Source organism: Eucyclogobius newberryi, unplaced genomic scaffold, assembly GCF_026437365.1.
Source record: "Eucyclogobius newberryi isolate DKJ021-1_F unplaced genomic scaffold, fEucNew1.0.hap1 SCAF_12, whole genome shotgun sequence".
Taxonomy (NCBI): Eukaryota; Metazoa; Chordata; class Actinopteri; order Gobiiformes; family Gobiidae; genus Eucyclogobius; species Eucyclogobius newberryi.
This window is the reverse complement of record NW_027315746.1, coordinates 7,811,563-7,837,258: the sequence shown is the minus strand read 5'-3', so window position 1 is coordinate 7,837,258 and position 25,696 is coordinate 7,811,563. Positions and strand designations below refer to the sequence as shown.

At 43.9% G+C, this 25,696-nt stretch overlaps 1 protein-coding gene across 1 annotated transcript in view; it reads left to right on the top strand.

Moving 5' to 3' along the window:
* The window catches only part of LOC140356019 (transmembrane protein 200C-like), a 27,885-nt gene extending 2,189 nt beyond the window's left edge, over positions 1 to 25,696 (top strand). Inside the window, exon 2 of the mRNA XM_072440709.1 lies at positions 24,039 to 25,696. Within this exon, the coding sequence (XP_072296810.1) occupies positions 24,066 to 25,631 (1,566 nt within the window). The 5' untranslated portion in view covers positions 24,039 to 24,065 and the 3' untranslated portion in view covers positions 25,632 to 25,696. The remainder of the gene's footprint in view (positions 1 to 24,038) is intronic.

Here is a 25,696-nt window from a genome sequence, read left to right as displayed (position 1 = left end):
TTCACACTACGTTAGAATAAAGACTAAACCCGGAACTAAACATGGACGAGACCAGGTCCAAGTCTACATCTGGACCAAAATGGGTTCGCACCTGATTTAGACCTGGTTCAGTCCAAGTTCTGTTTTAGTTCTTGTTCTTGGTTTCGAGGTGAATATTGTTGATTTGGTTGGTTGATTTAGTTGAAGTTCAGAGATAGATTTAGACCTGTTTTATAGCTGTGTTTACTTTTAGACGTGGTTTGTTGATTTGGACCTGGTCAAACCCTGGATCAGTCTAGGATCAGTCCTATTCAGACCTGGTTTAGTCCTGGTTTAGTCCTATAGTTCAGACATTTGTTTGTCCTAGGTTTGTTCACTCTTCTTGATGTATTTGTTGTAGATTTAGACCTGCTTTAGACCTGGTTTAGGCTTTGATTAGTCCTGTTTTCATATGTGTTTTTGACCTTATTTGATTATATTCACCTTTCTTGGTTTAGACTTTGTTTGCACATTTTTAACCCGGTTTAGTCCTGGTTCCGTCTTGTATTCAGACCTGTTTTTACTTTTGCTCACTTTGGTTTGGACGCGCTTTGTAGATTTGGATCAGCTTTAGTCCTGGTTCAGTCCTGGTCAGGCATGTTTTTGTCCAAACTCTGTTCAATTATCTCGATTTATGCCACAGTTGTACATTTTGACCTGGTTTGGTCCAGGTTCAGTCCTGGATTTGTACCTGGTTTTAGCCCTGTCTCAGCACGTGCCTGGCCCTGTTCAGAGCACTTTCACTCACGCAGACGCACGCGCTTCACGGCCTCTCCAGCCAACGGAAGGGAAACAGATGCTCCGTAATGTCAACACTCCATTCATCATGTCACAGCGGCGCCCCCCCCCCCCCCGCTCATCGGACCCCCTCCGCTCATTGGACTCGCCCCTCCCGCTCATCTGACCCGCCCCCCCCCGTTCATCGGACCCGCCCCTCCCGCTTATCTGACCCGCCCCCCCCGCTCATCGGACCCGCGCCCTCTCCGATCCGACTCCATCCGTTCAGCACCGCGGACAGAGACACGCGCTCGCCGCCGCTCCACGCCGCGGCTCCGCGCTCTCCCGGCTCCGCCCACACCGTCGGCTCGGGCGCTCCGGTTATTGGCACTTGCCTCTTGCGCCTCGGTGTCGTCGTGTCAGCGGGAACAGTGACGAGGCGCGTCTGAAAGGCGCTAAACGAGTGATCGCGGGGCGGTTTGAGACGTCTGCGTGACGTTGTTTGGCTGTGACTTGGAGGAAATGATTTGATATTTAGCAACAGGCCAGTTATTTAGCCGCGAGAGAATGTAACTACTTATTTGTTGAACTGAGAGACTAAAGAAGGTTAAATACGGACTCGATTTAAGAAGTAGAAATGCCATCTCTCCAGAGAAACATTTGCATAAGGCAAGGATACAGTCATGTTTTGGCTTGTATTTGAAATATGAGCCACATTTTGTCCTGTTACTTTGAAATTGAAATATTATTTGCTACTAAATTGCTTTGCTCTAAACCTGGAAAACAGCTTCTCTTTTTATCAGATGAATGTGCTTCCACATGGTCCCTGCACGGGCTAGTCAGACATATATGGTATAGTTTGTTGTTGTTTTGTTGTTGTTTGTTGTATTTCTTTCTTTTCCATGTCTTTTCTGAATTCATTCCTTTTTGTCCTCTATCTGAGAAAAAGCTGCTGGACATTTAAACATAAACAGAAAGCTGTAACACTGGGATGAATTAGGATCTCTTTGCACTCCAAACCCACAAAATTGCCTTAAATTCACATTATAGGGCTTTTAAATGGATTCCACAAGTCCCTAAATCAGATTTTTAGTGAAATTGGCTTTAGCTTTTAAAGAGGAATTGTCAAACCCAACAAATGCCAACAACTAGTGTCAATGAGACCATCAGCTCCGCTCCGCCTAATGTTTACAGCAGAATTAGAGTAAATGAGGTTTGAGGGACCAAACTCGCTTCATAAAGAGTCCAGACATTTGTTTGTTCTCCAAAGAGTTCAGAAACAGCTTTGGTTTGAATTTGGGCTCATTTCAGTCAGTCGTTTTAGGACAAATGAGCTTAAATTTGCTTCTTATTAGTTCTACCATGTTCATGTCCTCTGTGTTTTGCCTTGACCTGTCTCTTGTGAGCTTGTTTTTTACTTTGACTTCCTGTTGATTGCCGGCTGTTCCATGTTTCTCCTTGTCCTTTGTTGTTCTGTTGCCCTGTTGCTTGTAAATTCATTTTTAGTCTTGCATTTGGAGATTTCCGATTTTTAACCCCTTTTGTTCTTGTCATTATATTCTTTGAAGTATTATTTAGCAGTTTTGCATCTTGAGTCTTACCTTTTATGACAATTACACATGAAAGTTTGCCTGAAATGTGTCTGGTTTATAGTAAAAATGCTCAGTTACTGGACTCACCCATTAACATGTCAACATCTTCTCCAGGTACAAAAGTTAACTTGATGTTTTAATCAGCTGATAATTAGAGTCCAGACAAAAATAAATACGCTACTTCTATTATCTCCTCTAATGTTTTCCTACACATTTAGCCCCACCTTTTGTTAACTGCAGCGTCTGAAAGCGTACTAACTTATTCATGAATGCCAGCGCCAAGTCACACACAATTAAACGTGATTAGTCCGATGAAATACTACGACAGGCGCAATCAGCACTTTACCAACGCAGTGAGAGGGAGAGAATAATCAGAGGATCCTTGTTTTTCTTCAGCTCGTGCGGTGAACGGAGCGTGTAGAGCCGAGGATCACACATGGATCTGTTACAAAGGGTCATGAAGAGTCGCTCTAATGCGCTTAGACGCTGTCAAAGATGCTAAAAATAACATAGAAGGGGTTAAATAGGGCTGGACAATTAATACGTCCATCCATTTTCTGCCGCTTTATCCGGGGCCGGGTCGCGGGGGCAGCAGTCTAACCAGGGACTCCCAGACTTCCTCTCCCCAGACACTTCCTCTAACTCCTCCGGGGGGATCCCGAGGCGTTCCCAGGCCAGCCGAGAGACTCTTCCCGGTGGGACATGCTTGAAACACCTCCCGAGGGAGGCGCCCAGGAGGCATCCGGAACAGATGCCCGAGCCACCTCAGCTGGAGGAGCAGCGGCTCTACTCCCAGCTCCCCCCGTGTGGCTGAGCTCCTCACCTTATCTCTAAGGGAGCGCCCAGCCACACGGCGGAGGAAACTCATTTCGACCGCTTGTATCCGTGATCTTGTTCTTTCGGTCACTACCCAAAGCTCATGACCATAGGTGAGGGTAGGAACGTAGACCGACCGGTAAATAGAGAGCTTTGCCTTTCGGCTCAGCTCCCTCTTTACCACAACGGTCCGATGCAGCGACTGCATCACTGCAGCCGCTGCACCGATCCGCCTGTTGATCTCACGCTCCATCCTTCCCTCACTCGTGAACAAGACCCCAAGATACTTGAACTCCTCCACTTGGGGCAAGGACACCCCACCCACCTGGAGAGGGCAATTAATACAATTTGAGTTTTTTTTTTAATCAAGAACCAATCAACTTTCAGTAAAAGCGTGGTTTGGAGCAGAGTTCAGACTTTTGAAGAAGAACTTTGACTAGGGATCGATTCCCGATTGGCGCGGGGCCTTTTTGTGTGGAGTTTGCATGTTCTTCCCGTGTTTGCGTTGGTTTCCTCCTGGTACCACGTTTTCCTCCCCAGGCTCCTCCCCAGAAAAAGAGATGAGACTCACTCACTGACCCTGATACAAAGCATCTCTCCTGTCAAGATTAATCTATACTGTGCACTGTCCCTGTCTCAATAAATAAATAAATACATACAGACCTACATACATGCATACATACATACACAAACAAACAAATAAATAAATATTCCTATTCCTCACGTTTAAGACCAGCTTTACAAAATCAATCTTTCTGAACGATAAAATAAAATGAATGACAATAACAAAAACACCAATATAAAAAGTCGGTGTAATCCCTCATTTGTCCAGGCGTGTTCCATAGTAGAAAAAGCTTCAGTTGTAGTCATCTGGACTCAGTCAGAAAAAATATATATTATATATATATATATATATATATATTTTTTTTTTTTCTAACTGAGTCCAGATGACTACAACTGAAGCTTTTTCTACTACCAATATAAAAAAGTACTTTACATTTAGTGAATCTTTAAAAACAACATTTTGCATTTAGCATTACTTTTTGCTCTTATTACATTGTGACCTGAATAATCATGATTATTATTATTATTGACACCCCCAGCGTGCTTACATTAGCAGGTCGGGGCCAAGCTGGCTTTTGTTTATTTTCCCATTGTAATTCCCTCGGCAGCCACACCGAGCGCCTGACTGTTAGAGAGTCGTGTGTGGTTCTAATTTAAGTTCTAAAACAGGAAATGCCAAAGTAAAGGCACTGAAGATGTTTAAAGGACAATATCACTCAAATGTGTCCTTTAAAGTGACGTGTGACAGGTTTTTACAATTTTCTCATTTTGACTGCATTTGGTGTAGTTGTACCTGTTGTACGTATAAATTATAGTTTTACACAAATCGAGTTGTTTTTTGTGGAGAAAATAGAACAATCTGTAGAAAATGACAGGAAGTGACATCACACCAGGGACACTCACTCCTTTCAAAGTTTATGCAGAATTTACACAAAGAAACCGCTTTTTTGACCCTCTTAACATTGAATTTAATAAAATAAAGTCGCTCTCATATGTTTGTATTTGTCAAATTTTTAAAAAGTGACATTAGATGAGTTTTGGCCCAGTGTTTGCTGAGTAATTTCCTAGTGTGATGTCATCGATTACAAACAGGAAGTGAAATTATAATCCTAAAAAATGAGCTATGTATCAATTTTTTTTGCTAAATCTATTTATCTTAATTGCATGTTAGTTAAATTAGCGGTCCAAACTGTCAGCGGCACTTTAATCTGTAACATTTATCTTAAACTGCTCTTTTTTCTGCTCCTTGTTTCGTGCCGTTTCCCAGCGTGAGCTCATTTACCTGGACTTTAAATAGCCGCGTTATTGTTTTATCTGCAGTCGTTTCTTCGGCGTTGCAGAGACTTGGACGTGACCCAACGGGAGCCGCAGGAAAGTCGCTGACACACGATTTCTCACAGGCGATACTGTTACAATAATGTGCCGCGTTCAAACGGGGAGCGGGCGCCGCACAGGTGGTCGTTCCAGCTGGGCGAGGGATCGGATGTCACCGGAGCGGGGGGCGGGGCACGGGAGATGTCGTGGAGATAATGTTCAGAGCGAGAGAACGAGAGGAGATGAGGACGAGGGCCAGTTTTGTTTGTCTGACCGTGTTAAAATGGTCATAAATGTAAATGTTCGAGGTTAAAATGGACATAGTGTTGTCATGATATTAGAGGAATTGATTTGATGCTTTATTTTACTGATTTTAAAACCACAATGATAATAAAACCTTCTTTTTTTAGACGATTGGAGATACATTTTCACAAACTTACAGGAGTTTTTACCGAATGTTTCCGTGTGTTTGTATAAAGCTCATGATCTAAAACTGTTACTAAAGGTCAAATGTTTCAAATCACAGGAAGTACTTTGCAATCGGAAAATCGCAAATAGAATAATGAAATGTAGATAAAGGAAATGTGTAAAGCTGCACTATGTAATTTTGCCAAAACACATCAGCAAATATTAGCAAACATCAGGATGCACACAGAAGCCAGAAAACACATGAAACAAATTCAATAACAAGATAAAAAATATAGCCGCAAGCGGCAATGATCGGCCCTCGCCACGCCGCCGCCACACCGCCGCCACGCCGCAAGAGGAGGGGGCGCTAACGCGCCCCAATTGTCCTTTTATTACGCCTACTGCTGAATCTGTGACGCTGTCACATCTTCTCCCCTTTGTTTTACCATCAAAAAGCTATTTTATTTTGAATTCTTGGCAAAATGTGCAGCTTTGCCGCACAGACACCGTGACTCTTTGAATGAAAATGTGGATAACTTTTGATGGTCCTGATGATGAGTCTCACCAAATTTCAGGTTAATAGGGCTGACGCCCTGGGAGGAGTTTGTGAAAGTCTAAAGTGTAAACATGTTCTGGCGATTTCCCCATTGGAATAACATGAAAGGTTTCGGTCATCGTTACGGCAACGCCATAACAATTATGACATGGGTCTCATTGACTTTTTTGATGGGGATGCCAAAATTGAGTTGTGTGTCAAATTTCATATAATTTCGCAAAACTAAACATTTAACCTCCATATAAAATCTGTAGGGGGCGCTGTGGCGCCAAATGAATTTATTTCACTTCAAGTAGGTTTAGGGCAAAGAGTTTAACAACTGATTCTAATTTGACGCAATTCGGACTTTATCTGCGGAAACGGCAGAAATGTTAAATTTGGGAGATTTCTGAAATTCTTGCTACAGTTTGCGGCTTTGCCGCACAGAGACCGTGAGAGGTATCAATGTAATTTGGATAACTTTTGATGTCCCACTCCTCAGTAGCATTTTCACCAAATTTCAGCTTTTTAGGGCCAACGCCCTGGGAGGAGTTCGTAAAAGTACGACGTTTGGAAAAACATATTGAAGCAATATGGCCGACATTTGGTTGGGCGGACGGCGTTGCCGTAATAATATTTTTTACTTCTCTTGTCACCATCTACCTCTGCGCCAAATTTCATGATTCTACGATCAGATTTTTTTGGGGTCATTTCCCATCTCTCAATGCATTTTTGGTACATTTGGGGGCGCTGACGCGCCAATTTTTTTAGTAGTAGGAAAATGGAACTTTACCGTTGTAAACGGGCGAAGCCCGTGCAAAAGTACACACTAAACGAGCACTTTAAATTGAAGCGGTCGTCATCCCCATATAAAGCACTCATTTGCGCTAAGTAGCTCACGAATACGTTCCCCATCTCTTGCATGTTCCGTGCATATAAGCATGTAATGCAAAAATTTAACATTATTACTGTATAGAGGGCCAAAAACACAAAGTGGGCGGAGCCCACTCAAAATTAAAGAAAGTACCAGTCAGTGACCAGGGACCCACACCATGAGGTAGGAAAGCGCGAGCGCTTTCCGAAAATGTATAGTTTATGATATTTGAAAAATGGGAAACATTGTTTTCACATCGGAATATTATTCTTTCTTTCTTCTTCTTCTTCTCGGGACCAACCCCCCCGATTTTTCACCCAGTGAACATTGACGAAAAGTCACAAAAATTAGCACACCTCTAAAAATCGTGCCTCTCTACATTCTGGCTAAAATTAAAAAAAATAAAATTAAAAAATTGGCGCGTCAGCGCCCCCAAATGTACCAAAAATGCATTGAGAGATGGGAAATGACCCAAAAAAAATCTGATCGTAGAATCATGAAATTTGGCGCAGAGGTAGATGGTGACAAGAGAAGTAAAAAATATTATTACGGCAATGCCGTCCGCCCAACCAAATGTCGGCCATATTGCTTCAAAAATGGCTAAACATGACTTCGGAGTTTTTCCAAAAGTCGTACTTTTACGAACTCCTCCCAGGGCGGTGGCCCTAAAAAGCTGAAATTTGGTGAAAATGCTACTGAGGAGTGGGACATCAAAAGTTATCCAAATTACATTGATACCTGTCACGGTCTCTGTGCGGCAAAGCCGCAAACTGTAGCAAGAATTTCAGAAATCTCCCAAATTTAACATTTCTGCCGTTTGCGCAGATAAAGTCAGAATTGCGTCAAATTAGAATCAGTTGTTAAACTCTTTGCCCTAAACCTACTTGAAGTGAAATAAATTAATTTGGAGCCACAGCGCCCCCTACAGATTTTATATGGAGGTTAAATATTTAGTTTTGCGAAATTATATGAAATTTGACACACAACTCAATTTTGGCATCCCCATCAAAAAAGTCAATGAGACCCATGTCATAATTGTTATGGCTTTGCCGTAACGATGACCGAAACCTTCCATGTCATTCCAATGGGGAAATCGCCAGAACACTTTAGACTTTCACGAACTCCTCTTAGGGCGTTAGACATATTAACCTGAAATTTGGTGAGACTCATCTTCAGGGGTGGACCATCAAAAGTTATCCACATTTTTATTCTAAGAGTCACGGTGTCTGTGCGGCAAAGCCGCACATTTTGCCAAGAATTCAAAATAAAATTGCTTTTTGATGGTAAAACAAAGGGGAGAAGATGTGACAGCGTCACAGATTCAGCAGTAGATGTAACAAAAGGACAATTGGGGCGCGTTAGCACCCCCTCCTCTTGCGGCGTGGCGGCGGCGTGGCGAGGGCCGATCATTGCCGCTTGCGGCTATATTATTTGTTATTTTCACACTCGCAACTGCATTTCATACTCCAGTGCGACTTATATATGTTTTTTTCTTTTATGCACTATTATTATGCATTTTTTGGCTGGTGCAATTTATAGTCCGGGAAATACTGTATATACATTAAAAAACATGCATTCTTGTCATTTGCGGCACCAGAAAAGTGACACGATGCACATTTAAGTCTGCAGATTGTTTTGTACAAGAACAGAAGAGAAACTGTGACTAAACGGGTCAGAAAACGCTGAGGTCAGAGTTTGCGCCTGGAGGAAAAACCAAACAGCAGATTTATGCACGTCGCGGTGACCGAGGACCTGAAATTAGTCGAGAGCGTGAGATTATTATGCAAAATCATTCGACCTCTGAAGCCAAACACGAGGGAGAGACAGTAACGGGCGTGACGGGTGCAGCGCAGGGTCTCCAGCGCCCGCGACACATTTATACCAGCTCGCTCCCAAAATGCCAGCGCACTTAAACCGCCGTCGAGTGGATTATGGTTTTGATGTCTCACTTGCGCCGCAGCAAAAGGACACGGTCGAAACAAGCGACAGCAGGGGCCAAATTAAAGCGCTAAGCCAAACTCTCTGGGTAAATCTGCCCAAAATGTGCCTCCCCAGCAGCACTGACACCGCAGTATAACGCTGACTGCAGCGCTGCAACTGGTTAGAGCCAAAACGAGATCATCACGGCCACATTTGAGGCTTTGCAGTGGGAGTTTGCTCTGAAAATACAACTAAAGAGGCCGTACAAATGTGTTAAGAGGTTTATGACGTCGTACATATTATGTTTTATGTTTAAGTACGCGTGTGAAAACTACAACTTTTGTACGGCAATGTGGGAACGTCGAGATAGAACGATATCGTATTTCAGTGTCGCGATTATTGTGAGAAGAAACATAATGATTTAACAATTATTCACAATTTTTGCAGATCAAACCGTGAAGGACACACATTATGGGAAATTTATGTTTTTGATCAAAAACGCATCAAAAACATTCCTGGATTTGTACTCAGCTTCTTTCACGCTTGTTTCATTTATCCTGTTTACGAGGCTGTCTCTCTCTGAGCCTCAGAAAACACTCTGTTTCAAATTTACCAGCGTTGTAACGTCTAAGGTGGAGCTCCGCGATCTCCTGTGCTGTTTTGAAGTCCAAAAATCATCGGCAAACTCGTTCTAAGCTTCCGTAAAAGTAAAGCCACCGAAGAGCATGTTTAAAGGTCACTGACAAACAACATAATGGATAATAAATGTCCTTTGATTTCTTTTCATTCACATTGTCGGACAGATCACCATTACTTTTAGGTGTGCAGCTTCGTGAAATCAAACATTCTGAATGATAAAGTCAATTTGAACAAAAAGCCAGATAAAAAAAAACGCTATATTTAGGTTTCCTTTTGTTCTGTTGAGTATATTGAACTGAAATTACTTAATTAATTGTCTAAAATGTGTCTTATTAGAGCTCATGATTAATAAATGGACGATCAAGCAGATAATCTTGACACCTCTTGTATAACATTAAGCCTGAAGGTTGAACTGGATTTCTCTCTTTATGTATGTCCTCTCTGTGTTACCAGACTCGGACCAATTGATGATCTAAAAAGCTTACATTAATGAATGTAGATTCTGTTCAAAGTGCACGTTTTAAATAAGATGTCAAGGCTCTTTTCAGGTATTTAATTTAGAACAATAACATAAGTAGATGATCATTTTTATTTGATTTAGTTGATTGTAAATCGTAATATTGAGCCAAAACGACTTAATAATATAAACATGGCCATTGACTTTTTGTTAAAAACTGCAGAACTGATAAGCTCCGCCTCTTCATTGTTACATTTTACAGTAGCAAATTGTTGGTTATTTTTTTGGAAAGTGGCTACGTGATGTTTTAGAACTCTACACGTAGCACTCTGAGTCTTAATCTTTCAAATAATTACAGTTGTGATTAGGTTTAAAGCTCATTCAAGTTGATTTAGCAAAATACGCCCCGTTTAAACACGTCCGAGGAACATAAAACACTGAGAAAAGACTTAAATCTGAACTGCTAAACCTATATAGGAATCATACGCATGCCTTTGTAGAAGTCTAAACTACAAGATTATCAAGTTTTATTCTAAAGAAAAACAAAATACAAGCTCATTTTGTCTCCTGTGAATCCTGCCTAACACACTATAGTTGTTGCTTTTGGGACCTGCTTTTGTTTATTCTCATTTAACCTTTATTTAACCAGGAAAGTCCCAGTGAGATTCAGGACCCAGATGTGCGGCGCCTTAATGCAATAAAGCGATGAAAACGATAACGCAATTTGACCATATGTGGCTGTCACTTTGGAAATCATTCTTGCATAATTAGCGCCGTGAAGATAAAGGTTCGGGAGCTTAATTATTATCTTTTCGATTAGATCTCGACTGCAAAAAAAACAACACAGCGACGACCTCGGAAACCGTCTGCGCCGAATACCACCGGTGGACGAACGCGGAATTACACCCACAGCGCGTTATCGTTCAAGGTCGTTTCTCTCAAATTGTTTCTCGTGGAGTGGAGAGATCAGTGCTGACGTCGCAAACTGTGGAAGAGCGGAAATCAAACTGGGGTCCACCTCCACATCTTAAATCGGGATCGTGGTCATCCAAGTGGAGGATTAAACTTCATCTGCGATCTACGGTTTCAGAGCCGCACGTTGTACTTTTCTTCCTGGTAAAGCGGCTTGTTGACGTCTTGGTTCGGTCCTGACGATATTTGGGCCTGAACTAATCTGGATTTAACCTGATTTGGTCCAGTTTTAGTCAGTTCAGTCCGGGTTCAGTCCAGTTTCAGTCCGGGTTCAGTCCTGGTTCAGTCCTGGTTCAGTCCTGGTTCAGTCCGGGTTCAGTCCTGGTTCAGTCCTGGGTTAGTTCTGATTCCATGTTTATGTTTCTACATTATACATCATCATCTACAGCGGATTCTGAATACGTAGAATATTTATCCATCGAGTTATATTATATTATAGAGTTTAAAAAACATCGTTCTGTTTGTTGCACTTCCTGTTCCATTCATTTGTCATTGATTTGGGAAGAAAACATTGATTATGTTCGCTGTGTTTACACTCTTTCTTACGAATACTGTGCAGTTTGAAGCCCGAAATACATGAGGAAATACCACGATGTGTAACTGTGTTCTGAATACTATCAAATGTAAACTGTGTTTATCATAAAGGAAGATTTGCTTATTTGTTTTGTAGTCTACGTTTACGCTCATCTTGGTTTGGTCCTGACTCAGTCCTGGGTTTGGTCCTCTTCCTAGTCCGTGTAAAACAGAACCAGAAAATATCTCCAACTCAAAGTCAAAGTGAGCTCAAACCTGAAGTCCTGCACAACCTGTTTGTTTCCATGGTTGTCAAAAGTATTGTTACTCATCAATAAAGTACCAATGCTAAATACAGACGTGTTTTAGTGTTTAATTATTTTGTGTTGAAAGATTTGCCTTTTATTGTCGTTGTGGTATCGAAATTGATATAGAGTAAAAAGCCTTTTCCTTAGTATCGACATAGAGTTTTTGAAATGTTAGTATTGTGACAAAAGTCGTCCCAGTTTTGTATTGTAAAATATCTATCTTGCAAGTATTCACCATTTACCACCAAAAACACACATTTCTGTCTCTCACTGCTGGATTTGGTCTGGTTTTTCCACATCTTTCATGAAACTTGTCGCTGTGTCGTGCTCAGTTTAAATGTAGATTTATCTCATTTTGACTATTTCACACAGTTTATTCTCAGAAAGTGAAACTGAAGTGATCGTTTTCAGACTTTTGGCACGTATTCATCGGGAAATCAGTTCCAAGACTAAATTCAATTATAAAGCAACTTCAGAGCTCACGCCAAAGTAAAGCAAGCAAATAAGGACACGCTCCACAGATCTGACCTGTAATGTACCCATCGCCATACTGGCAAGAACACATCGACAAAAAATGTATACCGTATTTTCCGGACCTGTCGCACCTTTTTTCATAGTTTTGGCCGGGGTGCGACTTATACTTATATTTTCACTATATACTTATACTTATATACTTATACTTATTCTCCGGAGTGACTTATATGTGACATTATTTGTTATTTTCACACTTGCAACCGCATTTCATACTCCAGTGCAACTTATATATGTTTTTTTCTTCTCTATTATGCATTTTTTGCCTGGTGCGACTTATACTCCAGAAAATACGTTATCTACATTTTTTTTAACATATATTTTGATGACAACACTCTTACAATCAATGAGTAATGTGCAAAAATGTGTCCATAAATGTGTTTGTTAGAAGTCAAGTATCAGATAATAACACATCGACAAACTCCAAAATTAACCCCCAAAAGTCCAAAAATATTGACTCTTATTTCAAACGTTCCTGGCAGCTTCCCATAATATATATTTCTTTGACTACAGATAATATACTCAATATTTGAATGTTGTGTATCTCCTAAACAGCACTGTTGTGATATATTATTGAATGTCCCTCGTCTCACCTCGATCTCCATGGAAACGACCAAATATGGCAAGAAACACTTTATTCCCAGTTGCGGCGGTTTGACAGTTTGATCCCCTAAAACCACACCCTGCCTTTGTGCCTTTGAGCAATAGTGACAGTGCAAAAACACGCAGCCTGTTATGTTTCTGTCTGATTGTGAAAGCGATAAAATAATCCTCGTTTCATCTCCTCGTGTCCTTGGGCAAGACGCTCCATCTCGTTCCCCCAGCGTCTTATGGCGACCGTGATCGGAGACGCGGTCGGTACAAATGCGTTGCCGCGGCGTCGTTGGGTCCGCCCCAAACAGCAGGACTCAAGAGCGAAGGACTGATGGACTGTTGAAAAGCGTCTGTCTCCCGCTGGACTGGACAATCAATCAAGCTAATTGTTCTTGTAAATGTTAAGTATTAAAGGCACAGAATGATGACGTTATGATGAGGTGATGGATGATCCCTGGACAACAAACACAAATCATGAAAACATAGACATAAAAGCTCGATGTTTACTCAGCGTTTGGCACGGAATGAACCGCCGAGTCTCATCATATCTGACACCAGCCAGTTTGGACAGGAGGAAAGAGAGTTTATTAAGATGAATGACTTTTATATTGCATTATAAGCTTGAGTAAATTAGGCATGAGCATTAGCGCCGCAACATGAACGCTCAGCTGCACGTGATCTTAAGCAATAAGCCTCAGAATTACAATTGTAGTGGAATAAACATCAATCATTTCTCATTTTCATCAATAAACAATCATTTTCTCTATCAAGAAGCCTTAACGCACCATAGTTCAACCTTTATTTGGTTGATAATGTATTTAAAACGCTTCAATGTACAATAAAAATGATTGTTTGACTTGTCGCCTTATAAAATAATCTTTATTTGCCGCCCTAATGAGGGATAGTCTCAAAAAAAAGTATTTAAATTGAAAGATAACTCAACTATTGCTACTACTGCTAGAGACTGCAAGTGCTATTGTTTGTTAATGTCTGTAAATGTTATTTGTCCATGTAAAAAAAAGCAAATCTCAAGAAGCGATGCTCGTTTATGTTAAAAGATGTTTATTAATGTCAAAAAGTGTCTGTTTGCCTTTTATGTTGTATAAGTTGTGTCTTATGTGTTTCAATGTCCTTTTTTGTCAAATATTAGAAAGAAATTAGAAATTAGTAAAAGAAAATAGTCAAAAAATTTAGATTTTCAAGTACATTTTATATCTTCTTCTTATAAACATATACATTCATTTGTATTGTTAAACTGTAACTGTTATTTTGAATTTGTTTCATAAGTTGTAATATTGACCTACAAAGTCCCACAAATGCTCAGTCAATTAACAAAGCTCCAAGAATTGTCCGCCTTTGTGTTAATGTAATTCCCTCTGCCGCCAGTAGATGGAGCCCAAAGTTTAGTTCTTAGCGTGGGAAAAGCCAGAGAGACAAGAAGGGATTTGTTTTTTGTATTGACCCTTTATGAAACCAGGAAAGTCAAATAACAAAGCTCCAAGTATTGTCCGTCGCCCGTTCCATGTTTGTTTTCCCCGTCACCTGACGTGGGCGAGTGCCTGACGTGGGCGAGCGCCTGACGTGGGCGAGCGCGTGTCGAGGAGACGCCGAGCTCGAGCCGACAGCGGAGAACGCCGCGCCCGCCGCTCCGTGTGTCCGGGCCGCGTCAGGCGAAGGCGGCGTAATGCGTCCAGACAGACCGCCGGCGGGCACGTTCCCCCCCGCACGCCACTCACGCCGACCGAGCGCACAGAGGAAGGCGCCGCCAACACCGTGTACTAGACGCGATATGTAAGTCTAAATCTGGAAGAAAACCAGAGCGTGAAAGGCAAAAGGAAAAGAAAAGGAAGAGAAAAATCTGGAAAATGAAACGTTCGTCCGGAATCTGTCACCGCGTTTAAAGGACAAGTATTATGCATTATTTGTGGCGTTATTGGGCTTTAAACGTGCTCTTTAGTGCCTAAAGTTTGGCATCTCGTGATTTAGAACTGACTCATGACTTATTTCTGCCGTGAAATCCAGATCAGAACAACTGCATTAGAACGTGGCTGCATTAGCACGTCAGGGAAAAGCCAGTATTTGTTTGTGTCGCCCGTGTAATTCCCTCTGCCGCCAGTAGATGGAGCCTAAAGTTTAGTTGCTAGCGTGGGAAAAGCCAGAGAGACAAGAAGGGATTTGTTTTGTTTTGTTCTAAAAATAAGAAGAAAATGTGCTCAAGAGCACGTTTAAAGGCCAATAACAGCACAAATCATGCATGATATTTGTCTTTTAACTCGGGTTTAACAGAAACTAAACCGGGATGACAATGACGAGGATTAAGACAAAACCAAGTCTAAATAATCGAAATAACGTCAGGACCAAATCAAGAGGGCCGAGAATTCAACCGGCAAAACCTTTTAAACAAAATGTTCCAAGTGAATTCTTACACGTAGAAACACAACAGGAACTGAAGTAGAACTAAACCTTAGACAGGAAATGATTATGTATTTTGTTTTAATTTTGCATAAAACGTGTAGTTTATCTTGTAGTTTAGACTTCCACACTCTGTAATGCGTATGATCCGTGTATTGGTTTAGCAGTTCAGATCTAAATATTTTCTCAATTTTTCCAGTTTAATGGGGGCGTATTTTTCTAAATCAACTTGAATGAGCTTTAAACCTAATCACAATTGTAATTATTTGAAAGATTAAGACCCCAAGTGACACGTGTCGAGTTCTCGAAAGTCACGTAGCCACTTTTCAAAAATATAACCGACAATCTGCTACTTCCTGCGGTAAAATGTAACAAAGAAGGAACGGACTAAACCTTAAACTAATCCAGGACAGAAGTGACTAAAACAGGACTAAATCACGTCTAAACTCGGACATAATCCAGATTCTCTTCCACAGTTGTTCAATAGTGTCACTGATCTCTACTCAGCAATTAGTGTTGAGAAACGATCTGCTGACCATGTAATCCCGCTCTCGTCCATCAGGGGGTTTTGGGACAGAAAAGGTTTCCGAGGTCGTCGTCTGGACCAAGGATTTGCAGAAAAGACCTTTAGTACCGAGTTACGCCGCTGTTTGGACTTTATCTTTATGTCACTAAATATGCTGATGATTTAGAAAGTGACAGAAGCAGAAGGTCAACTTTAGTTCCTCCTCCGCAGAAGGATCCAGGCTCAAACACCAAGAAATGACCGTAATTCTGAAGATCTGAATAGAACAAACATGAAACTGTATCAAAATGAGTCGAATGAGTACAAGGAAAAGGCCTGATATTGGCTGCTGTTACGAGCACATTCAAAATCTGTTTATGGTCTGATTTATTTTAAGATAAATGACTGAAAATGAAACGTGAAACAGCGAAACCGTCTGATTTCTTCATCCTTTAATTACTCACGTCAGATTTAGCTCCTCAGGTCGACCTTGAGAAAGAGGTCTCGATCTCAATGGTTCTTACCTGGTTAAACGAAGGTTAAACAAATGAAGAAATACAAATTTAAATGATCTTAAAAGGCCGAGAAATCAGATAATAATCAGATTTTCATGTGACTGTGGCAGTAATAACAGTAATAACTTCTGCACAAAATGACTTTTAAAGAATACATTTAAAAAGAAAAGGCACAAAGTTCTTTTATACTACAGTTAAAAAAATAATAAAAATCTTACAATTTTAGTTTTTTTTCTGGAATAGGTCTGGACTAGAGGATGGATAATATTTATGTTAAATTTGAATATTGAGAACGTCATCTCCAATTAAAACTATCATTTTTGTAATTTTCGCCGAGGTCAAATATTTACTGATGTATTTTTGTGTTTTTTTCAGTATCAATACCTAATTTTATTGTGTTTTTTTTAAATCTTATCTAATGTTCTGCATCACTTAGTAAAAACCCTGCTTGAAACTGCACGTTGAGTTGGATTATTTGTCAAATCAAAATGTTGTATTTAGTGTCGTTTTTGAGGAAACGATGAGGCACAATCTGCTGCATCTGCTGCTGCCGCTGCTGCTGCTGCTGCTGCTGCATCTGCTGCTTCTGCTGCTGCTGCTGAAGCTGCTGCTGCTGCCGCTGCTGCTGCTGCTGCTGCTGCTTCTGCTGCCGCTGATGCTGCTGCTGCTGCCGCTGCTTCTGCTGCCGCTGATGCTGCTTCTGCTGCCGCTGATACTGCTGCTGCTGCCGCTGCTTCTGCTGCTGCTGCTGCTGCTGCATCTGCTGCTGCTGCTTCTGCTGCCGCTGATGCTGCTGCTGCTGCCGCTGCATCTGCTGCTGCTGCATCTGCTGCTGCTGCTTCTGCTGCTGCTGCTGCTGCTGAAGCTGCTGCTGCTGCTGCTGCTGCTGCTGCATCTGCTGCTTCTGCTGCTGCCGCTAATGCTGCTGCTGCTGCTCCTGCTGCTGCTGCTGCTGCTGCTGCTGCTGCTGCTGCTGCTGCTGCTGCTGCTTCTGCTGCTGCTGCTGCTGCTGCTTCTGCTGCTGCTGCTGCTTCTGCTGCTGCTGCTGCTGCTGCTGCTGCTGCTGCTGCTGCTGCTGATGATGCTGCTGCTGCTGATGATGCTGATGCTGATGCTGATGCTTCTGCTTCTGTTTCCCTCGATCTCGGACCAAATTTGTTTTTTCACTTGATTGTTGAGTTTTTTTGAGTGGTAAATTGTCCCTTTGACTCAACATGAAACAAAAACAGTTTTCCAGGTGATAGAACGTCCTCTACAGAGACTAACTATCCTTTGTTTTTAGAGCAAACCTGTTCTGAAATGCATTAATATTACTTTATAAGTTCATATTTCGGACTTCTCCCAAATGTTAACGCTCCTAAACTCTTTATTTTAAAACATAAATCTAGTTGTGATCAAAATAACAGTGAGAAAACTAAAAGCAGTGAGTATTTTTTTTCAAAAGAGAAGCATTTTTCACTCAGAGTTCACAGTTTGTCAAGTAAAATATTCAAAGAAAATCGTGTTAGTGATTGATTTATTGCAGATGTCGGTTGTTCACAGTTGATTTTGACGCGTTCTGACGAAACAAAGAGTCGTTGGGTTTGATTTCCCTTTAAGTTCACTTGATTTAAGCTGAAAGTGTCGGATGTTTTATTCAAACCTCGCGGTTACGTAAAACACTGAAATATTCAACTCGCGCTGCGTTCGCTGCCATCACTGTTTGGTCCTGGTTCAGAGCCCAGTTTGGTCCCGATGTAGACCTGGCTTTGGGGCCCGTTCTTGTCCTGGTTCAGAGCCCAGTTTGGTCCCGATGTAGACCTGGCTTTGGGGCCAGTTCTAGTCCTGTAGTCTTGGTTTGGAGCCCAGTTTAGTCCTGATGTAGACCTGGCTTTGGGCCCGTTCTAGTCCTTGTTCAGAGCCCAGTTTGGTCCCGATGTAGACCTGGCTTTGGGGCCTGTTCTAGTCCTGGTTCAGAGCCCAGTTTGCTCCCGATGTAGACCTGGCTTTGGGGCCCGTTCTAGTCGTGGTTCAGAGCCCAGTTTGGTCCCGATGTAGACCTGGCTTTGGGGCCCGTTCTTGTCCTGGTTCGGAGCCCAGTTTGGTCCCGATGTAGACCTGGCTTTGGGGCCCGTTCTTGTCCTGGTTCGGATCCCAGTTTGGTCCCGATGTAGACCTGGCTTTGGGGCCCGTTCTTGTCCTCGTTCGGAGCCCAGTTTAGTCCCGATGTAAGACCTGGCTTTGGGGCCAGTTCTAGTCCTGTAGTCCTGGTTTGGAGCCCAGTTTAGTCCTGGTTTGGAGCCCAGTTTAGTCCCGATGTAAGACCTGGCTTTGGGGCCCGTTCTTGTCCTGGTTCGGAGCCCAGTTTAGTCCCGATGTAGACCTGGTTTTGGGGCCCGTTCTTGTCCTGGTTCGGAGCCCAGTTTAGTCCCGATGTAGACCTGGTTTTGGGGCCCGTTCTTGTCCTGGTTCGGAGCCCAGTTTAGTCCCGATGTAAGACCTGGCTTTGGGGCCAGTTCTAGTCCTGTAGTCATGGTTTGGAGCCCAGTTTAGTCCTGGTTTGGAGCCCAGTTTAGTCCCGATGTAGACCTGGTTTTGGGGCCCGTTCTTGTCCTGGTTCGGAGCCCAGTTTAGTCCCGATGTAAGACCTGGCTTTGGGGCCAGTTCTAGTCCTGTAGTCATGGTTTGGAGCCCAGTTTAGTCCTGGTTTGGAGCCCAGTTTAGTCCCGATGTAGACCTGGTTTTGGGGCCCGTTCTTGTCCTGGTTTGGAGCCCAGTTTAGTCCTGGTTTGGGGCCAAGTTTAGTCCCGATGTAGACCTGGTTTTGGGGCCCGTTCTTGTCCTGGTTTAGTCCGAGTCTAGTCCACATTTAGTTCCAGGTTCGGTTCCGGTTGAGTCTGAATTTCGACGGTTGTTTGTGCAAAGTGAGAACAAATTTCTCGCTGACTCTAGACTTTTCTTAAAACCTACAGAACGGAAAAGAAAGTCCATCATATTAAACTGAATTTCTTGGCGGTCGGGGACAATACATAAAGTGCAGTGTGACGGTGCCAGTGGGAGCGAAGAGGAGACAATCCTCTGAACAATGGCATCTCGCTCTGGACATAAATCGTGACTCTCGCCTATTGTTTTCAGACGTTGATGAGAACATTCTGCTGAAACACTGAGCGCCAATAAATCACTGCGGTCTTCGATTGTCTCCAATAACATAATGCGGGAGGGTTTTCTTAAAGCTATAACGCTCAAAAAGGGTTTACATTTGTGTGTAAATGATCATGATGAAAAGCAACGTAAAAATTAAACACAATCACAAAGGAAAGACCAGCTTTTGCTATATAAATTTTGACTTTATACCTATTGTACATTTACATTATAGTTTTACACCAATCGAATCGAAGTATTTGTGGAGAAAATGTTGAAGAATCTGTCGAAAATGACAGGAAGTGACATCACACTAAGGACACTCGTTCCCGTCAAACGTGCATAATTTACATTAAAAAACACATTTTTGGACACTCTAAACATTCATTCAACAAAATAATGGCACTCTCCTATATTTCTATTTCTTTGACATTATATGATGTTTTTGTCCAATGGTTGCTGGGTTATTTCCTAGTGTGATGTCATCAATTACAAACAGGAAGTACAATTATAAACTTAAAAAATAGCTAATCTGGGATGAATTTTTAGTTTCTTTAAGCAAAGTGTTAATTAATAAGATATTTATCTTAACTCCATTTTAGTTCAGTGAGTAGTCCGACCTGTAGGGGGCGCTTTAAACTGAACCTGAAACTTTGGTCCTGGTTTAGCCCCATTTTGGTCCTGGTTTAGCCCAGTTTTGGTTTTGTTTTAGCCCTGCTTTAGCCCGGTTTGGCTCTGTATTAAGGCCTGGTTTAGCCCTGTTTTAGCCCTGCTTTAGCCCCGGTTTGGTTCAATTTCAGCCCTGTTTTGGTCCTGGTTTAGCCCTGGTTTTGGCCCGTTATGGTCCTATTTTAGTCCTGTTTTAGCCCTGGTTTAGCCCCGTTTTGGTCCTGTTTTAGCCCCGTTTTGGTCCTGTTTCCTCTCTTCCTCCCTCCTCCCTCGCTCTGCTCCTCTTCTCTTCCTCCTTCCTCCCTCGCTCTGCTCCTCTTCTCTTCCTCCTTCCTCCCTCGCTCTGCTCCTCTTCTCTTCCTCCCTCCTCCCTCGCTCTGCTCCTCTTCTCTTCCTCCTTCCTCCCTCGCTCTGCTCCTCTTCTCTTCCTCCCTCCTCCCTCGCTCTGCTCCTCCTCTCTTCCTCCCTCCTCTCTGGCTCTGCTCCTCTTCTCTTCCCTCCTCCTCCTTCGCTCTGCTCCTCTTCCTCCCTCTTCTCTTCCTCCCTCCTCTCTGGCTCTGCTCCTCTTCTCTTCCTCCTTCCTCCCTCGCTCTGCTCCTCTTCTCTTCCTCCCTTCCTCCCTCGCTCTGCTCCTCTTCTCTTCCTCCTTCCTCCCTCGCTCTGCTCCTCTTCTCTACCTCCTTCCTCCCTCGCTCTGCTCCTCTTCTCTTCCTCCCTCCACCCTCGCTCTGCTCCTCTTCCTCCCTCTTTTCTTCCTCCCTTCCTCCCTCGCTCTGCTCCTCTTCTCTTCCTCCTTCCTCCCTCGCTCTGCTCTTCTTCTCTTCCTCCTTCCTCCCTCGCTCTGCTCCTCTTCTCTTCCCTCTCGTTGTTCCCTGGAAACAGAACCAGAGGCTGCATTAAGAATGTACATTTATGGTTTTATGACGGCCCAACAGGTTTTATATAGCGCCCTAATGGAGCGCATAAGGACACTTGTTAGGCAGCAGATGATAGTGAGGGTTTTAAAAGGGGTCAAAATGCAGGATAAGTGTGTAAGAGCCTGTCAGCGGCAGGTCCAACATACTCCCACCCAACAGATGCCAAAAAGAAAGAGCAACAGTTCCATCACATTTACAGCGCCGAAAACACACGTTTAAAGGAGACGTGTTGCGCTGGATTGATTTTGATAGAAGCCGTTGACACTGTTATGGTTGTTTTCCCGTCTCATTTACTCAGAGTTGTATTCGGGCTCATTCACGCACGTCGGAGTGATCGTGAATCTGCATTCGAGACCACGTCGCTCTGAAAAGTCTTGTGTGATACAAATGAGATCAAATAATCCACTTGTAGGTGATTCGCTGGCTGGAAGCGGCAACACAGAGTCTTGTCGTTATCGGCCAGTTTTTAAGCGAAAGTCTATTTTTTTCTTCTTTTATCAGTCATTTTAAATCAGTTTTACATTTTAACATGTCAGAAAATGTAAAATAATGATCCAGGTGTTTCGTAATGTCCTCCTATTAAGCAGACAAAAGTATAATTCTGTGCGTCTTCTTTACGTACTACAGCAACTCCCCACATTTTAGTATTGCACAGGTCATCTATATTCTTTGTCTGTTCTTTGTTGTCCGTAGCAACAGTTTGGTAAAGATTATTTTCTGTCCAGAGCACGTTTCATGTCGTGCTGAATCTGTCACGCCCTGAAGAGGTTTAGCAGAACTGAAATGTGCCTTTATTCATCAAATACATTTCAATAACGGCTTTTAAACCGAGAGTTGCTTTTGCACCATTTCCATCTTGATCTGTAGTTGTAAGACAAGAATTTGGAGCTGATTGATTTGGGGGAAACATATCTAATTGCAGTTTTTCTGTGACAAGAATTGAGATTAGATTTGCAATGTGTCTTTCAATAGTAAGATTCCGTTCACATTTTAGATTTAAAAAAGGATTGACAAAAAGACTGAAAAACTGACAAACTGCGTATGTCAGAAAATGTTTGTGCAGATCTCAACAGCAGCGTATTTACACAGAGTAAGACAGGACTTTGGTTTAGCCTTGTTTTGGTTCTGTTTTAGCCTTGGTTTAGGCTTGTTTTGGTTCTGTTTTAGCCTTGGTTTAGCCCCGTTTTGGTCCTTTTTTAGCCCTGTTTTGGTCCTGGTTTATCCCTGGTTTCGCTCTGGTTTAACCCTGTTTTGATCTTGGTTTAGCCCTGGTTTAGCCATGTTTTGGTCCTGGTTTAGCCCTGGTTTAGCCCTGTTTTGTTCTGTTTTAGCCCTGGTTTAGCCCCGTTTTGGTCCTGTGTTAGCCTTGGTTTCGCCCCATTTTGTTTCTGTTTTAGCCCTGGTTTAGCCCTGTTTTGGTCCTGGTTTAGCCCTGGTTTAGCCCTGTTTTGTTCTGTTTTAGCCCTGGTTTAGCCCCGTTTTGGTCCTGGTTTAGCCTTGGTTTAGCCCCGTTTTGGTCCTGTTTTGGCCCTGGTTTAGCCCAGTTTTGGTCCTGTTTTAGCTCTGGTTTAGCCCAGTTTTGGTCCTGTTTTAGCTCTGGTTTAGCCCTGTTTTGGTACTGTTTTAGCCTTGGTTTAGCCCAGTTTTGGTCCTGTTTTAGCTCTGGTTTAGCCCTGTTTTGGTACTGTTTTAGCCCTGGTTTAGCCCTGTTTTGGTCCTGTTTTAGCCCTTGTTTAGCCCCGTTTTGGTTGTTTGTGGAGGAAATGAGGGTGAAATTGCAGCCTTGGCACGTTGATAATCGCCTTCGTTCGTATCGCCACAAGAAGTCGCTCGCCGTCGCCGAAGAAAACCAGACGTTTGAAAAATGTGATATAATTTGTGTTTTATTTACTTAAAGGCAATTTAAATTCATCCTTTAATCGCTGCTTTACAACATACGGATTTATTGACTTGATTTAGTCCAGTTTTTGTCATAATTTCAGTCAATTCCTCGAAATATGATGCGTCGAACGGTGTGCAACGTTTGAAAAAGTCTGAAAAGCATTGGATTATCATGTAATTCATAGCACATTCATTTGATCTGTTTATTTGCCTTAATTCCACCTCGTTTAATCCATTGTAGTTGATGCTCTATTTTCTCTAACTGTAAATACTTTGTTTGTATCTGTTTCTTTTTGCCTCGTTTGACTCCAGCATAAGAAGCTCTCGTGTCGCAGAAAACAACAAACACGCAACAAACACTGTGAATTCACCTTGTACTTTAGATATTGCAGCGCAAGAACGGGCAAAAGTTTATATTTTTCCACTGATTCATCTTGAAAAGGTTCTAAACAAATACAGGAAGAAAACGCAAGCTGTATTATTGGAAGTACAGACGGAGTTTTAAAAGCAAAATAGAAACACTACAGTTGTCGTTGGAGGTATTGTGTTGATACTGTAGTTTGCCTGCCTGACCCGCCAGCCCCGCCCACATTCTGTTCGAATGCGTAAGGGTCTGGAACCCGAGTCAGAGCCAATGAAGTCGTCGGTCGTCCATTTACCGACCAATCACAGGCGGAGGTTTTAACACGTCACTGAGATACGGAAGTAGCTCTTTTCACCACCGTTCCAAAACATTCAAGATGGCCGACCCGGCTCCTGACCCGGCTCGTGACCCGGCTCGTGACCCGACTCCTGACCCGGCTCGTGACCCGCCTCGTGACCGAGTGTTTACTTCTGCTCTACTTCGGTTTGAACGATGAGGAAAGTCCGCTCTACTCGCCGTGATGAACGTGCGTTAGATGCAGTTATACGAAGGGCGTCATCGTGATTCAGGAGACATTTTCTGCGTTCAGGACGGATAACGCGGGACACGCCTTGTTGACATGGGCTACGTAATATCCGATTAAGCATGTCGCGTTTTTTGCGTCACTTCTGGGTTTATGTGATTGGTTCTGTCTCTGCTCTCAGACCCACACATGGTTTTGATAAGTAGTTTGTCAAAACGTGTTGGGAACGGCTGGTCAGGCAAATAGTTCGCCGTACGGCCTCAAACGCACCGTGAATCCAGATTAAGCGCAATCGCCCACTGACATCTCTTGAATCCTCGTCTAACCCTCTTCCCTCTTCGTTTTACGCTTCCCTTTCAGATTGAGTGACGACTTGCATCTGCCACCATGATAGCCACCGGCGGGCTCCTGCGCATGAACCGGCGCCAGGACTCCCTGCGCGCCAAGAACCGCGCCGAGAACAAGCGCAAGCGGAAAGCCAAGAAGAAGAAGAAGAACGACGTGGTGGTGGTGAAAGGGAAGCTGAACCTGTGCTCGCCGGCGGGTCTCGTCGCCGCCGTGGGCATCCTGGTGCTGCTGGTGGGCGTGTCCATGGCCGTGCTGGGATACTGGCCCAGTCAAAACCAGCAGGAGTACCAGGAGAGGCGGCGCACCGGGATGTTCTATCGGAGCTACGCCAAGAACCACGGCACTTCTGCCAACGTCACCGGCGAGAAGCGGCCGTTGTTCAACGTCACGAGCCGCGCCAACGACAGCAGCACTCGCGTCCCGGGGCCGCACTGTGGATTTCTATGCGACTTCCTGGATAACTACTTATATTCCGACAATCTCAAAGTGTTCGGGCCGCTCGTGATGGGGATCGGGATTTTCCTCTTCATCTGCGCCAACGCCGTTCTCCACGAAAACCGCGACAAGAAAACCAAAATCATCAACCTGCGCGACATCTACTCGACGGTGATCGACTTGCACAGCATCCGGGCGAAGGAGTACTCGCCGCTCAACGGTTTGGTGAATTACACGCAAGCGAGGAGCGCGGAGGGGCCGTCCAGCTCGCACCCCGCAAAGCTGACCAGAAGTTCGTGGCCGTCCACCGGACTCGGTTTCCAGGGCGAGCTCGGCAGCGACGAGGTTTTCAGGCGCCCCTCGCTCGTCGAACGGCCCCGCAGCTGGTCGAGGGACGTGCAGACTTTCACCGACACGGTTTACAGCATCTACAAAGACTACAGCAATAGCTCGGACACAACGCCGCAGCCTAAACCGTGGGACCCGACGTCCATTGTCGCCTCGTCGGTCAACGCTTTTACGTTGCCGGTGATCAAGCTCAACAATTGCGAGGTGGAGGAGTCCGAGAGGGCGGCGGCGGCGGCGGCGGCGGAGAAGGCGCGTTCCCAGGAGGAGGTCGTCATCGAAACCGCCACCGAATCGCAGAGCAACGAGGACGACGTCGATATCAGCCAAACGGAGGAGACGCAGGCGACCGATCTGGATACGTCGTCGGAGCAACCCAACCACAAGGACGACGAGGACGGCGTTTCTGTAGCTTTGCCGATGTCCGATCGACAGCAGGGGGCGGCGCACGAGAACTGGACCCAGCTCTTCCCCCCGCCGTCCTCTTGTCCCGCGGATGCGACAACGACGGGATCGCGGCTCTCGCTGAACTCTCTGTCGGGGGAGGAGTCGTCGGAGCCGCCGCGGCTGGTGCGGCGGTGCAGCCTGTCGGTCACGGCGGGTCGGCACGGCGAGCGGGCGAGGCGGTTCAGCTGCCCCCGGCTCGAGCGCACGAACAGTAAGGGCTACATCAAACTGAGCGACCTGGGAGGAGAGTCTTTCGAAGGCCCCGACACAGAGACCTCTTTGGCGGGGGCCGAGGAGGACGTCACCGCGGATACCAAGGTGGACATAGACGCTCAGGGAGTGGGGGAGGACAAGATGGCCGCCGCCGAAGACATCTAGACTGGTGGTTCTCAAACGAGCGAAAGTGTGTTTTCCTCGACAATTAAGATAAACGTAAACCAGGA